Genomic DNA, 13,019 nt, shown 5'->3' on the forward strand with positions numbered 1-13,019 from the left:
GTATGTAACCCCTCCCCACTCCGACTGACAGAAACTTTGTCGTGTGGATACTGGACGCCACAGTGTCTAGCTCTCCTCAGACGCCATCTCCACTGACTGTCGACAGCACACTTCCTCGTTAGAAATTACCTCAATGGGATAAGATTTCTCCAAACAGGCAGCGATACAAACCATCCAACATCGATTCACTGAAGACTTTCTTACCGTCATGGTACCCGTACTTACCGTGGCTGTTTGTGTGACGGTAAATGACTGACTGACTGACTTGATACTCTCGATACTCTCTTCTTACGGTACCTTCAATGCATCTCATGACTCTTGGGCAGCAGCAGCAACAGCAGCAGCTGTATTAGCTGCAAGTCGTCTAGCATGACCCGAGCTACTTTCTCCAAACGAGGACAATTCTCGCTCTTTTTCCTCTGGATCGGGTAAGTCTTGGGAGGAGCTTCCTTCCCTTTGGCCGGCTCTCTTGGCGATTGCTAACGAACGGCTGGACTTGGCAGTCTGGTTCATCTGTCGGGTCTCTACTTCTTCACCAAAGGCTTTCTTCTGACCCGCCAGATCCTAGGGTCCAGAAGCTCCTGCGATCAAGCCCCGAGAGTCCTATGGCCTGGGATTCACGGAGATGATGAAGGGTGCTGGCTTCGCCCAACCTTCAAGAAAGCCATTGTCCTGATCATTGATGCCCTCCGCTACGACTTTACCATCCCCTACTCATCCTCACAGACAGAAAAGTCCTATCACAATGCCCTCACCGTCCTGCACACCATCGCCCTTGAACGCCCGCGCAACGCCCTTCTCCTTCCCTTCCTCGCCGACCCTCCGACGACCACCCTCCAGCGGCTCAAAGCTCTTACTACAGGCACTCTTCCAACCTTCATCGAAGCTGGCTCGAACTTTGCCGGCTCCGCGCTTACCGAAGACAACCTTCTCGACCAGCTCCTCCTTTCCTTCTCTCCTTCGTGCACGTCCGACTTGAGCTCAGACTTCTGCTCTCCGCATCAAAGCAGACGCCGCCTGATTCACCTCGGCGACGACACCTGGCTCAAACTCTTCCCCGAACACTTCCTCCCCAACCTCTCCCACTCATTTCCCTCCTTTGTCGTGGAAGACCTTCATACCGTTGACAACGGTGTTACCACCCACCTCCTTCCGCTCCTGCGCCACGACGCTCTCCGCAGCGAATGGGACGTGATCGTTGGCCACTTTCTGGGAGTTGATCATGTCGGCCACCGCTTCGGGGCTGGGCATCCTCTGATGCGCGCCAAGCTACAGCAGATGAACGCAGTGATGCGGGAGGTGGTAGCAGCCATTGACAACGACGAGGAGACGGTCTTGGTCGTCATGGGAGATCATGGAATGGACGAAAATGGGAACCATGGGGGCGAAACACTGGAGGAAGTTTTGGCTGCCGTGTGGTTGTATTCGCCCCGGGAGTTTGTGGGAAAGAGGGTCGCTGATGGTGGTGGTCGGAATAATGGGGAACAGGTTATAGGGGGCTTGGAGGCGGCGGTGCCTCAGGTGGATATTGTCTCTACGCTGGCACTGTTGCTCGGGGTGCCTATTCCGTTCAATAATCTGGGGCGGCCTATATCAGAGGCTTTTGCTTTGATTCCAGAGAACAAGGAAGAGGATAATGTGAACTGGAGACGGCTGGTAAGGGTGAATGCGCTGGCTGCCGCGCAGATGGAGCGGTTTCATGCGGAGTATACGAGACTTTATGGGGATCACACAGGCGGTGTTGAGATTCACATTGAAAATTTTGTACCAGAGGAGGTAGATCCTGAAGATGAAGGCTCATTGGAGCGGACTTTTCGGGGACTGAGGGACTATCAGGCGGAGATGCTGAGGGGTTATCGACGAGTTTGGGCGCAATTCAATGTCTTGAATATGATTGAGGGGGTCGTGGTCTGGTTGCTGAGTCTCACTGCGATGACCTGCACGCTCATCGATGGGTCTTGCTTCTATGGAGCGTGGATCAAATCGCGGGCGGCGCTTGCTGGGGCCGCAATGGGTCTTTTGGCTGCAGCGGGTCACTTTATCTATGCGGACCCTGCATACCCCTTGCTGGAGAGTTTGATACTAGGATTTGCCATTTCCAGTCTGATTGCTTTGATCGCTGGTGTGGATCGCGGTGCTGTGCGCCGGTGCTGGCAGACCAAATTCAGTATTGGGGCCTGGCAGGCCATCTTGTTTCCTCTGGTTGTCTCGGCTGGCTTCGCGTCGAACTCATACACCATCTGGGAAGATGAAATCTTGATGTTCTTCCTGTCGGGCATTGGGCTCTGCACGCTCGCCTCCTCCACCCATCGGATTGCTCCAATTTTGAACCTGCTACTGACGCGCCTCGCCTCCTTTAGCCGACTGTGTCGAGAAGAACAATCACCGACGTGCCGAACCACCTTCTACCGACTCGAGAGCTACACCCCGTGGCGCATCCTCGCCCCGTTTCTGACCGCCATCTTTATCATATTTACATCCAGAGCCATAAGGCCAACCAACCATGCATGGCACACTGTATACCTTCCACCTGCACTCCTCTTGAATGCTCTTTTCTGGACGCTCCAAACAGCCAGCGAACAAGACTGGCTCGCAAGCATCATGTCGGAAGAGACGTCTAAGACGAATCGCATGATTGTTGCTCGAATGGTTCTTCTTGTCAGTCTTGCCGGTGCCGCTTCAGCTTTCGTGCCTTCTCGACGCTATGTTGTCAACAAGCCACACATCTTCACCAGTGCCATCTTGCTAGTATGTATCCTTGTGAGTCCTCCAACCAGCGGTTTTCTGCTTGCGCTTCTCTACTTCCAACTCCTCCTGCTTTCCCGCGGCACGAGTTATAGGGTCTGGCCCGTCATGGCCGCTCTGCTAGGGTCATTCTACTTCTTTTCGACCGGTCACAACGCGACCTTCGCCTCGATCCAGTGGAAAGCCGCATATACTGGCTTCCGCGACGTGGTGTACCCGTGGTCCTCACTGATGGTAGGGATGAATACATTTGCTGGGCCGATTCTCGCCGCGTGCGCTGTCCCTTTCTACGCCTCCTCTTTGGGAAACATGGAAGCCCGAATCCACATAGTCCTCGCTCATAGCGCAGTTTATACTCTCTGGACAGTCTCCACCGCTATCTGGGCGTGTATCCTCCGCCGGCATTTGATGTTATTTGCTATATTCTGTCCGCGGTTCTTGATGGCAGGGATACTCATGGTGGTCGTAGATGTGATCAGTGTGATGAATTCGTTCATCATGTAGGATACTTAGGAGCGCAGAAGTGCTATCCAAAGCCTATAGGGAAAGGGAAGAAGAAAAAAGGTTGAAGAGTGTCTTCGAAGTTGTGGATTTCCTCTCTCTGAGTTCAGGTGGAAACGAATGACAGTAGTTGGGTGATTGGTTTGTTGATAATCAACAAACGATATAACCTCCTCCTTCCTCAGTTCCAACGACACAAACCAGTTTCCCATTCACTCCCTCAATCAATCATCACCTCCACCTTCTCGTCTCCGCCTCCTTTTTTCCCTCCACTCTCAAAGCGTCCTCTCTGACAGCTGGACAGCTCGATGCATCTACTGACAGTAATGCACATAACAAGCCTAAGTAAGCATCAAGAGTTTCCTCCCAGCAACCCCCCACGGAGGTTCCAGTGGAAACAACCAGTTAGCACTATTCATATATCGAATCATCCATTTCATCAATCCTTTTCACCTCCTAACCACCACACCCTCCTATCCCATACGGACCCCCGTTCCCCTTTCCGGGTCGCTTCCTCATCCCCATCCCCGTTCCCGTCCCCATCCACATCAAAACAAACCAACCCCCAAAGAAGAAAAAAAGAGAACATACATGATAACACCGCTGCCCCCCATTATTCCGATGACAACTGTTCATACACTGATCATACCCGCGACGGCACCGCTGGATATCGAACTCGTCAGCGGGTGCCGCCGCGTCCGCAGCAGCCTCGACATTCGTGGTGTCGGGGTCGGCCGTGGGGGCGCCGAGAACGAGGGAGGTGAGGAGGAGGGTGAGAGGGATGATGAAGCGCATTTTCGGTGGTTTAAATCACAGAAATTTGTGGGGAGGTTCTTGGGCTGGGGGTTTTGGTGGTTGATGATCTTGAGACTGTGGTTTTGGATGCTTTGTGTTTAAGGTGATGGTATTAGGAAGGTGACTGGGTTGGAGATGGGGTTTTTATATGTTGTTTTGAGGTTTTGGATCCTTGGAGATTGGACGAAATGGATGAGGTTGTTTTCTCGTGGCAATGCCCAATCTGCTCCGAAGAGAGACTCGGAGAAAGAGAGAGTGTGGTTGTTGGACAACATAGCTTTTGGACAGACGACTCGATGGTGGTTGAGGTTTGGATACAGTCCGATGGTGATACAGCTTTGCCATTCTCCCGATTATTCTTCAGAGAGCGGAGGCATTGGCGAGATTCTTGGAGCACAGAGCATGGATGAGAAGATGGTTTCGAAGGTTTGGTTGGTCGACATCGTTATAACGTCGCTGTGGGGGCCAAATTTGCGCTTTCACTCAGGGTCTGTCTGTGAGAGGGTGTTGAGGCGTCTGGTTTGTCCCGGTGCTTGTCGTGGGCCCTTGGTACTATACTCGGGGACTCAGCTTCAGCTGGAGCATGGGTTCTGGTCGAGGGGTGGATCAGATGAGTAGGTTGATGATATGAAGAGGTAAGCTTATCTTGTAGATGTTCATTTTTCTAGTGTGATAGGGAGGGTCGTAGACGTTGAAAGCTAAAGTAGGTACATAACTTTGAGGGTGGATGCGAAGATGTAGCGCTACTAGTCAAGCTTCAGAAGGGGTTGTCTAGTTTTCGTCGATATCAACATCAAGTTGATTACATGTATTATGAACACATATCATATCTTCACTTATCTACTAGACATTGCACAGCACAATGTCCCATCCTCACCTGCCCCTCACAACTCGCCGAATTGAACTCGGTGAATATCCCCACCAAACTTCCAAACCACGCGGCTCGTGGTACCTACCTACCCACGGGGTGGAAAACGTCTCCCCAATCACTTTGTCTACCCTGTGAGAGCCTCCCATCACCCGTCATCATCGCATGGTCATAACCATCTCTCAGAATGCAAGTGTCCTGTCCCTCCGGTACCCCAGGGTCTGCGTGACCAACCCAAACGCCAAAACAACCTGCCCGGTCCTGCCCTGTGCAACAGTAAGCGGGAGCGAGATGCCGAAAGCGCGCTAGGGAAAGAAGGACGGGGCTCTTTCCCCTGTGCTTTTCCTTTCTTTCGCTGTGTGGATGCGAGTCAAGGAGAACCGCCTGGCAATGTCTATCTGGGCAAAGTCAATCATGGGTGCAGAATCTGCAATTCAGCCCGGTTGGACAGCTAGCTCTCTACTTCAGCACTGGTTTTCTGGAAAATTAATTTCGTGCATGAGCTAGTAAGCGTTGTAAGTGGAAGTTATCTCTCTCGGGCAAATGGGTCAATAGTTAGTTCAAAACGTAGTGAGTGAGCCCGTTGGCTAGTAACTAGGTACTTCACGCTCAATGCTCGGGAATTGGCACTCCCCTCAATTACCGTCAGTGAGTGACTTGACAGTCCGCGGAGAAAGCGCAATCATCGCCTGTAAATATGTATGCATAATAAGTGTACGAAGCGGAAAGGACGTAAAAGTATGCACCGATGCGGAGTCCAACTCCATAAGTAGACAGTTACCTCGATTGAGTCAAGGGACATCGGACAGATCAGATGAGGCGTTGACGTTGCATGCTGTGGAAGTGTGGGTGCGTCATAGACGGGTAACGCCTCATTGCCTGTTCCTTTTTCTTTTTGATAATCCGGGGGGGTTTGGTGTTACGTTTGGAGGGATGTACGAAGAAAGGATTGCGTTGGAAGGTGTGATTCTGTCTGGTAGTAGGTTGTGTATGCTCACCACATCTGTCTCCTTAGCCATCGTGTACAGTACAGCATATACATACATACATACATACATACAAGGTAGCAAAGGTATACCCCAGAGATTGGTCATACCCTCGTATGATCCCCGATTGTGGGATCTGGGTTTCAGCAGTCATGATCTGAAACCCCTCATCTTCTCTATATTCTTACTGTAACCGTTTCTTCGGTCATGCTCGGCGCTGAATGCGGGGCAGACACGACATCGCAAGGAAAATGTGAAGGTAGAGGATAAGTTACAGTATGTACAAGAAGCAAAGCGATAGATAGATAGAGACAGTGTTTCACAGCAGCTGTTCGCAGCCGATCAGCTCATTAGCGCAGCTGAAAGACAAGTCACTAACAAACGGTCAATTTAAATGCATGGTACTTTTCTCTCTCGCCCTCGCTACTTAGTTATGTTTCCATGCAAAATATAGCATTTCGTCCAGTAATATATTTCTTTAGCAAAGAGAAACAACTCCCCTCATCAACCCAATGCACATCCTGGAGGTCTTCAGGCAGCGACATACCTCACCTCCTGCAATAGCATCATCATCGGTCGCCTCAATGGGACGAGGGGTTGTTAGGCAAACACGATCGAGGGTCTCGAATCTAGCATACCCTTCTGGGACTCACGGGGAGGAGAGGTGCTGTACTGGGCAGAAGCTCTTCCCCTAGTCAGGTGAATGCATGTACGGAGGCGGGAGTACTTCTTCCTAGGGAGTAGGAAGTAGTTATCATGTACACCGTACCGTACAGTAGATACCGACCTCTCTCGATGTATGCATCCAGATCCCCTTCTCGCCGGGCGAGACAAGAAACTCTCCACCGTACAACAAGACTTTGAAATCTGCAGAAATGATCACTTTCATCACATCCCTCTTCAATTTCCCGTTTCCTCGCCTCGATTTGGAAGTCTTGGGCCGAGTTGCCCGTCCCGATGTGATCGTTGATAGCTGGTGAAGCAGCAGCAAACACGGGATGGAAACAGACTAAAAGGGCAGAAGAGAACGAGAGGAAGGGAGGAGTTGATGAAGGGAAACGAGGCTTGATATGAGTGAGAATACAGGGGTAGATCAATAGGACGCCCTGCTATTGGCATGCAGTGAACCACAGCTCGCAAGACGGGAAGAATAGGAGAGTTGAAAGGGGGGCTAGTTAGTTGATTGTGTGATAGTGATTCAGCTGGAATGGCAATCAAAGTACAACACTGCCTTACCACGTGGTCCGCAATGAGAAATGGATGGAGTACTGGACTGTCTCTATGTACGGAGTACTTCGATGAGAAACCTACTGTACTCCCGAGACACCCGATATTCCATAGCTCGGTTCACGAACTGACAGCTGCGTCATGTTACTCTGGATCAATCACATGGTGACAGGCCCCCCTCCACTGAGGGGGTATTCCTGAGGCCATGGGGCAACCGGGCATAAGGCACCAACACTTTCTAAGCACTCACACTTCATAAACACAAGTTGAGACTAGCTATCTACTAGGGAAGTGGAGAAGAGAGTTGATTTGGACATGATACTCTGTAGTGATGTTATCTCAATGGTCCCAAGCAACGTAGACCCTCGCATCACCTCGCATCGCATCGTCGCCATCGGTTAGTAGCAAGTCACTTCCTCCTCCTTCTCCTCTCCCCCCGCATACAATTCCTCCTCCCCACACCTGCGCCAAATTCTCTAATTAACTAGTCCAATTCGCAACTCCAGGTTGAACACGAGGGATACAGCCAGTACTAGACGCCGGAAAATAACACCAGGTGACTCGGCGCGCTGAAAGCCCATCGAGGCAATCTTACGGAGGATGCGACATACGTGGGCAGCTAACTACTAGTAGGTAATCTGGTCTAGACTAACTCCCTTTCCTTCCCGTTAGCAACATTGTGCTGCTACTAGAAGGTCTAGATTGTCCGGGTTCAACCAACTTTTTTTCAAGAAAAGGAAGGATTAGGACGGGTATCCATGTCGCTACCCGGGGTTTCTTGGGGCGTCTTTTGCATCTATCTGTCAATGCTGCTGCGATGGTCACAGGGGTTTTGGCTGCTATCTTTCTAACCGAGGCAGCACACTAATGGATGAGCCATGTCAGCGAGGGCGAGGGTACTTTAGGTACTTTGTACTTGCTTCGACATAAGGTGTACAGTACCGTGCATCATACAGACACTAAGCTGATTGCAGCGCTGCATCCGGGGCTGCCGCCGCCACAGCAGGTAGGTAGTTTCCACTCCGTATTGTCCAATAGTTCAGTTGGTGACCTACTGGGTACTGGGTCATCGCTAAACCGCTAAACCCTGTCATTTCCACCGGCATCAACGTCATCCTCGCTGTGCCTCATCCATCACGGTCCGGTTTGTCTCAGTTTCTCTTCGCGTCCTCGCCTCTTCGCCTGTCGACAAGAGTCAAGGATTAGTTATACTGTACCTGATTTGGTCCCATCTCAACCCATCAAATTATACCATCTCCACCCCCAAGAGAACGGGACCCCCTCCCAGACAACTTGGAAAACCATGATCCAGTTCACTGCGTGGACAGTGGTACACCTACACTCTACGACACTTAGTGTAGTCGTCTATCATTTTTTCATTTCGGACCGGCCCATCTCTTCTCCAACCCACACCTTACCCGACCAAAAGCCAACAACCATCCCACTCCCACTCCCTCTAGTGTACCTTTTTTAGTCCACTCTGTCCAGTCCAAACAAGACAACGATCAACAAAAGCCCCTCAATATCAGGTAAATTACTATGCTGATCACCACCGCCCGAGTTCCTGCGGATACTATCTCCTATCGTCGACATCCACTAAGTTAAACCTCCATTCCATCCCACTAACCACCCAGCCCGATCCGCATGACGAAAATCAGGATTTGTTTGCTTCTCACCATCCCCACTTTTGCGAGTTTCTTTCGGCCACCGATTCCACGAATCTTCTCCCGAAGAAGAAAAGAAACCAATTAGAGGAATGGTATCTATCGTTCGGGATTAGTTTCCATCGCTTGTCTGATAGGCTGTCTCCATTGTGGTTTGGATAGATGGATAGATAGATGACTTCGTAGATGCATACTAGATAGGTAGATGGATAGATAGGGCAGGGAGCTGATAGATCTAGTTCATGCTTTCTCACTTGCGTGGATTTTCGAGACTTTGCGTCTGGCCCTTTCGGCAAAGAGCGATAGTGATAATGATGACCATGATTTGCTTGAGTTCCTTGTATTGCTCATCCTTGTTCAAGGGTCTGGACCCTGATCCCATCACCGTGATGAGTTGATGTATACCTTTGCAAAAGAGCCAGTTACTAGATAGATCGATCAATCCCAGCATCTCATGGAAAGAGATACTATAACATACTGCCGTGAATACTGTGTATCATCAGCGGGAAACCGAGGGCGGTGGAGGTCGACGTAGTGGTGCCGCCAGGGTAAGCAACCATGCATCAGATATCGGTATTAAGCTTCGATCGGGAGAGGCGTTCCACGGGTGTGTCTGTGTGTCTGTGTCTGTGTGTCTGTGTGGTGTGTGCTTTTCCCGCGATGGGTTGTGGCGTTGACACACACTTAATTTGGGGAATCTGACGGGACTTGATTTGATATGATATGACGGCTAACTTTCCCTCCTTCCCCGCCCATTTGTAGGTGGTGTTGCTGGCCTGCCATACATTGCACTAACTATCATCCCCAGACCCAGATGGTGGTGGTGGTGATGGTGTTATTGCCGTGCTTAGCCCACAGTAAAGGATAACGAATCTTGCCGCGGCTGCTGGGGTATATTCGACAACAGAAAAAAAAGAGAACGGAAAAAAAAAAGAAAAAAAATGGAAAAGAGCTGGCTTGGCTGGCTGCACCCTCTTCTCCAAATCGCCGATTTCCCGCATAGCGTCTACCACTACCGCTACCGCTACGCGCAATGTCTCTTTCTTGTCCCCGCCCCCGAACCCCGCCAGCCGTTTCAGCATCCCCGTCAATCCTTGGCTGACGTGGGTTGTACAGTCCGTCAACTACCTCCCGTAATCACTCATTGAGTTACGACTTCCTACGGAGTACGACCCTCGGCGTACTCCCGTCAAGAAGCTGGGACCAGTCAACCAGGGGTATCGCCCTATCGTGCAGCCTTTCCGTTGCCTTCGGAACTGTTACACAGCTCTTCCCCCCCCCCCCATCTCCCCCCGACCAAATCAAGCTACCGGCATCGACCGATCATTCCAGCAAGACCGACCGGCTCTAATCACTGGAGGTCGTGCGCCGCCTCGTCACCACCCTAGTGTCAAGGGACAGGGCCATGTGGGGAGTTAAGCAATTCTTCCAAAATAAGTACATGCAGCCACAATGCCACATGTCTATGTGTGGCAATCCTCCCACGCCTCTCCCTGCCCGCCCATTGGGCATCAGGGCAGAAAAGCAGGCAAGCAAAAATGACAGCATCTCAGCATTCGCGACAAGGTATCCAGACAAGACAAGCCAACAACAGAATTACGACATAATGCCGCCTGAAAAGCCCCATTTGGAACGCCAAGCTCCTTCCTATTAGGGTCAAGCTCGGTTGCAACAAAAGACAAAAACTGAGGTCTTGAAGAGCGACAGATAGGCTTCAAAGATGCTAAAATACTGGACCAAAGAGACAAACCAAAATAGGAACTCGTAACCACAGTCGTGCGCTTCCTTGTGGGAAAAAAATGTAGCCTGATATCCGTGAGAGCCGCACTCGGTCCTCATCGCATCAGCCTTCCACATATGCATTGACACCGAGGATCATCCGGGATCCCGGCGCCTTCAAACCAAAGGGTTTGTGGATCGCTTTCTCAGCCCCCCACACCAAGGAATCTCCAGTCGGTTCCTTCAGGCTGGCTCAGAAAACGAATGTGCTTGTACTCGGAGTTATGTTGCGGTAAAGGTTCCATCACCGGGTTGGACTCAACGACCGGGGCCTGACTGTAGGGCTGCGTATACTCCGATGGTATGTATCCTCGGGAGTAATCGTAACGCTGCTGGGGCTGCGAGTGCTGGTGTGGATGATGTTGTTGTGGATGGTGTTGTTGGACGTAGTGCATGTATGGCTGCTGTACGTGAGGAACGTCAGCTGACAACGTGACCGGCACGCTGGAAGCTACCACCGGGGACTGTTCATGGAAGGGAACCGACGTAATCTGTACAGTTTGATGCGGATAGAAATTGTGAGATGTCGCAGCATAGCCAAAGTGCGCTGCCTGTGGGAGTATGAATTGTTCGTGTGGCACAGAGAATGGAACTGGCGGCGGATACTCCGGGTCAGAAGCAGGATCCTCGGAGGAGGTGCGGCTTGTGGCCGCCACATGTGTTTTTTGGTGGTGCTTAGTCAAGGTGGTCTTGCGACAGAAGCTTCCCAAAATCAGATAGGTTTCCTCTCAACAATCATGATCATCACACATACCTCCGCTCACATGTGGGCTCTTGACAGATATAGGGTCGCCTGCCCGTGTGAATCCTTCGATGACGGGCCAGACTCGAGGACTAGGATGGTCAGCTTCCAACCCAGGCAGAGGGGATAATCAGCACTACGCACATCCGAGAAAGCTTTCTCGCATCCTTCATGATCACAAAGATGCGGCTTTTCGCCCGTATGCGTCCGCACATGTACTGTCAATGCACTCCGCTGGATGAAACTCTTGTTGCAGTCTTTGTGGTTGCAGTGGTAAGGCCGTTCGTTGGTGTGGATGCGGTAATGCCTGCAGAGATCTGATTTGCGATTGAAGGACTGGGGAACGATCGTCAGTATCGTTTGCTGACCCGGTTGGCTCATCTCATGGGAGAATATGTATTCCAACCGCAGGCGGGACCATTGAATTACCTTGTTACATCCTGGCCAAGAGCAACTAAAATCGCGTCCACTACCAGGTGCCATGGTTGCTGCAGGACGAATGTTTGCTGCGACGCCAAGTGTCACGGGAGATGTGGGCCCGCGATAAGGTATGTGACAGCGGAGAGTGATCGACGGGGCGAGGAGTAGAAGTAAACCGAGACAGGGAGATGGTAGAGCAAGAAGGACTACGCGTACGGCGGTAACCACAAGCCAGCGTGGTGAGGACCTTGGAATCAAATGGACTTGGAGACTTGGAGGGGAGAGTGGAAGAAAGTGGAAGAAGGAAGAGAGAAGAGAAGGAGAAGAAGAAGGTGGAAGATAAAAAAGCGAGAAAGGAGGTCGAGGAGGCGAATATAGCAGGAATGTCGCAGCGAATTAAGTATGAATGGCTGCAGGGTCATTAACAATCATTGGCGGCGAGGCAAACCAGTCATTTGACAGCCAAGTCGCAGGCCAAATGATGAATCAAATGGGTAAGCGCAGTGAGCAGCCCAGCCCAGCCTCAGAACCGCTGGGCTATAATAAGCTGAAAAATGAGGAGACAGAGGAGGAGGAGGTGAGAGCAATAATAAGAATGATGATGGTACTAGTGGTGGTGGTGGTGGTGGTGTTGGTGCCCGCCGAGTCCAGAGTAGCCGATAATAATACTAACAACAGTACGAGCCGTGCGTTCCTTTCGTATTGGAAACAACGGATCAAATGATAATTATTATCAATGACAACAGCAACCGGTAGATCGAATTTCTCGACGAAAAAAGCCAGAAAGCTCTGGGGTCTGGGCGAAGTTGCAACGCGATGGTCGTACAAGGGCAGCTGCTGCAATTCTTAAGTTCTGTGTTCGCCAGGTACAAGCGGACCGGCCCAGGGTGGATGTTGGAGTAGGTGGAGATCGATATTTGCAGGGAGAGCCGTAGTAAATCGGGGAGGCAGTGGTAGATATCTATCGAGATGGAGGATGGAAGGTCGAGGAGAGATCTGAGGGATGGGAGTCAAGCGCAAGAAATACTTCTAGACAACAGCAAGCTGCACGCAGGAAAAGGAAAGGAAAGGAGCTGACAATCTGTCAGTCCTTAGTTACAAGGTGAACAACAACAGTTGAGAGAGCTTGGCCTCATAGGTAGTAACTTAGTGGTGAGTTAGCAGCAACTTACTAGTAGCATTGTGTTGAATATCCTATTTTATTTTTCTTCATCTCAATTTATTTAGTCTTGTTATTATTATTTAGTCTCGGTCAATTTTATTTTTCATGCACCCTCCCCCCCCCCCCCCCC

The 13,019-nt window shown here is 50.9% G+C and overlaps 5 protein-coding genes across 5 annotated transcripts; 2 read left to right on the top strand and 3 right to left on the bottom strand.

Annotated features, from left to right (window-relative positions):
• The first annotated feature begins 93 nt into the window (after positions 1–93).
• Positions 94–3,566, top strand: BP01DRAFT_317962 (GPI ethanolamine phosphate transferase 3). Its single transcript, XM_025572624.1, has 2 exons — positions 94–428; positions 504–3,566. The coding sequence occupies exons 1-2, from the start codon at positions 370–372 to the stop codon at positions 3,247–3,249; spliced, it is 2,805 nt and encodes a 934-aa protein (XP_025432007.1). The 5' UTR covers positions 94–369; the 3' UTR covers positions 3,250–3,566.
• BP01DRAFT_391365 (uncharacterized protein) lies at positions 3,128–4,041 on the bottom strand (the record flags this gene model as incomplete). The annotated part of the gene is made up of 2 exons (XM_025578078.1): positions 3,128–3,560; positions 3,896–4,041. The coding sequence occupies 2 exons, from the start codon at positions 4,039–4,041 to the stop codon at positions 3,467–3,469; spliced, it is 240 nt and encodes a 79-aa protein (XP_025432008.1). The 3' UTR covers positions 3,128–3,466.
• Positions 4,042–4,093: 52 nt separating this feature from the next.
• BP01DRAFT_33436 (uncharacterized protein) lies at positions 4,094–5,158 on the top strand. Its single transcript, XM_025573159.1, has 3 exons — positions 4,094–4,634; positions 4,686–5,043; positions 5,096–5,158. Exons 1-2 carry the CDS (start codon positions 4,177–4,179, stop codon positions 4,741–4,743), a joined length of 516 nt encoding a protein of 171 aa, XP_025432009.1. The 5' UTR covers positions 4,094–4,176; the 3' UTR covers positions 4,744–5,043; positions 5,096–5,158.
• A 3,690-nt stretch (positions 5,159–8,848) lies between these two features.
• Positions 8,849–9,481, bottom strand: BP01DRAFT_356199 (uncharacterized protein). The gene is made up of 2 exons (XM_025574889.1): positions 8,981–9,481; positions 8,849–8,885 (listed from the first exon to the last, which is right to left on the bottom strand). Exon 1 carries the CDS (start codon positions 9,235–9,237, stop codon positions 9,037–9,039), a length of 201 nt encoding a protein of 66 aa, XP_025432010.1. The 5' UTR covers positions 9,238–9,481; the 3' UTR covers positions 8,849–8,885; positions 8,981–9,036.
• A 1,094-nt stretch (positions 9,482–10,575) lies between these two features.
• Positions 10,576–11,961, bottom strand: BP01DRAFT_33556 (putative C2H2 finger domain protein). Its single transcript, XM_025573205.1, has 4 exons — positions 11,737–11,961; positions 11,452–11,643; positions 11,320–11,399; positions 10,576–11,267 (listed from the first exon to the last, which is right to left on the bottom strand). The coding sequence occupies exons 1-4, from the start codon at positions 11,788–11,790 to the stop codon at positions 10,712–10,714; spliced, it is 882 nt and encodes a 293-aa protein (XP_025432011.1). The 5' UTR covers positions 11,791–11,961; the 3' UTR covers positions 10,576–10,711.
• Positions 11,962–13,019: the final 1,058 nt, after the last annotated feature.

Source organism: Aspergillus saccharolyticus, assembly GCF_003184585.1.
Source record: "Aspergillus saccharolyticus JOP 1030-1 unplaced genomic scaffold BP01scaffold_12, whole genome shotgun sequence".
In the NCBI taxonomy this organism is placed as follows: domain Eukaryota; kingdom Fungi; phylum Ascomycota; class Eurotiomycetes; order Eurotiales; family Aspergillaceae; genus Aspergillus; species Aspergillus saccharolyticus.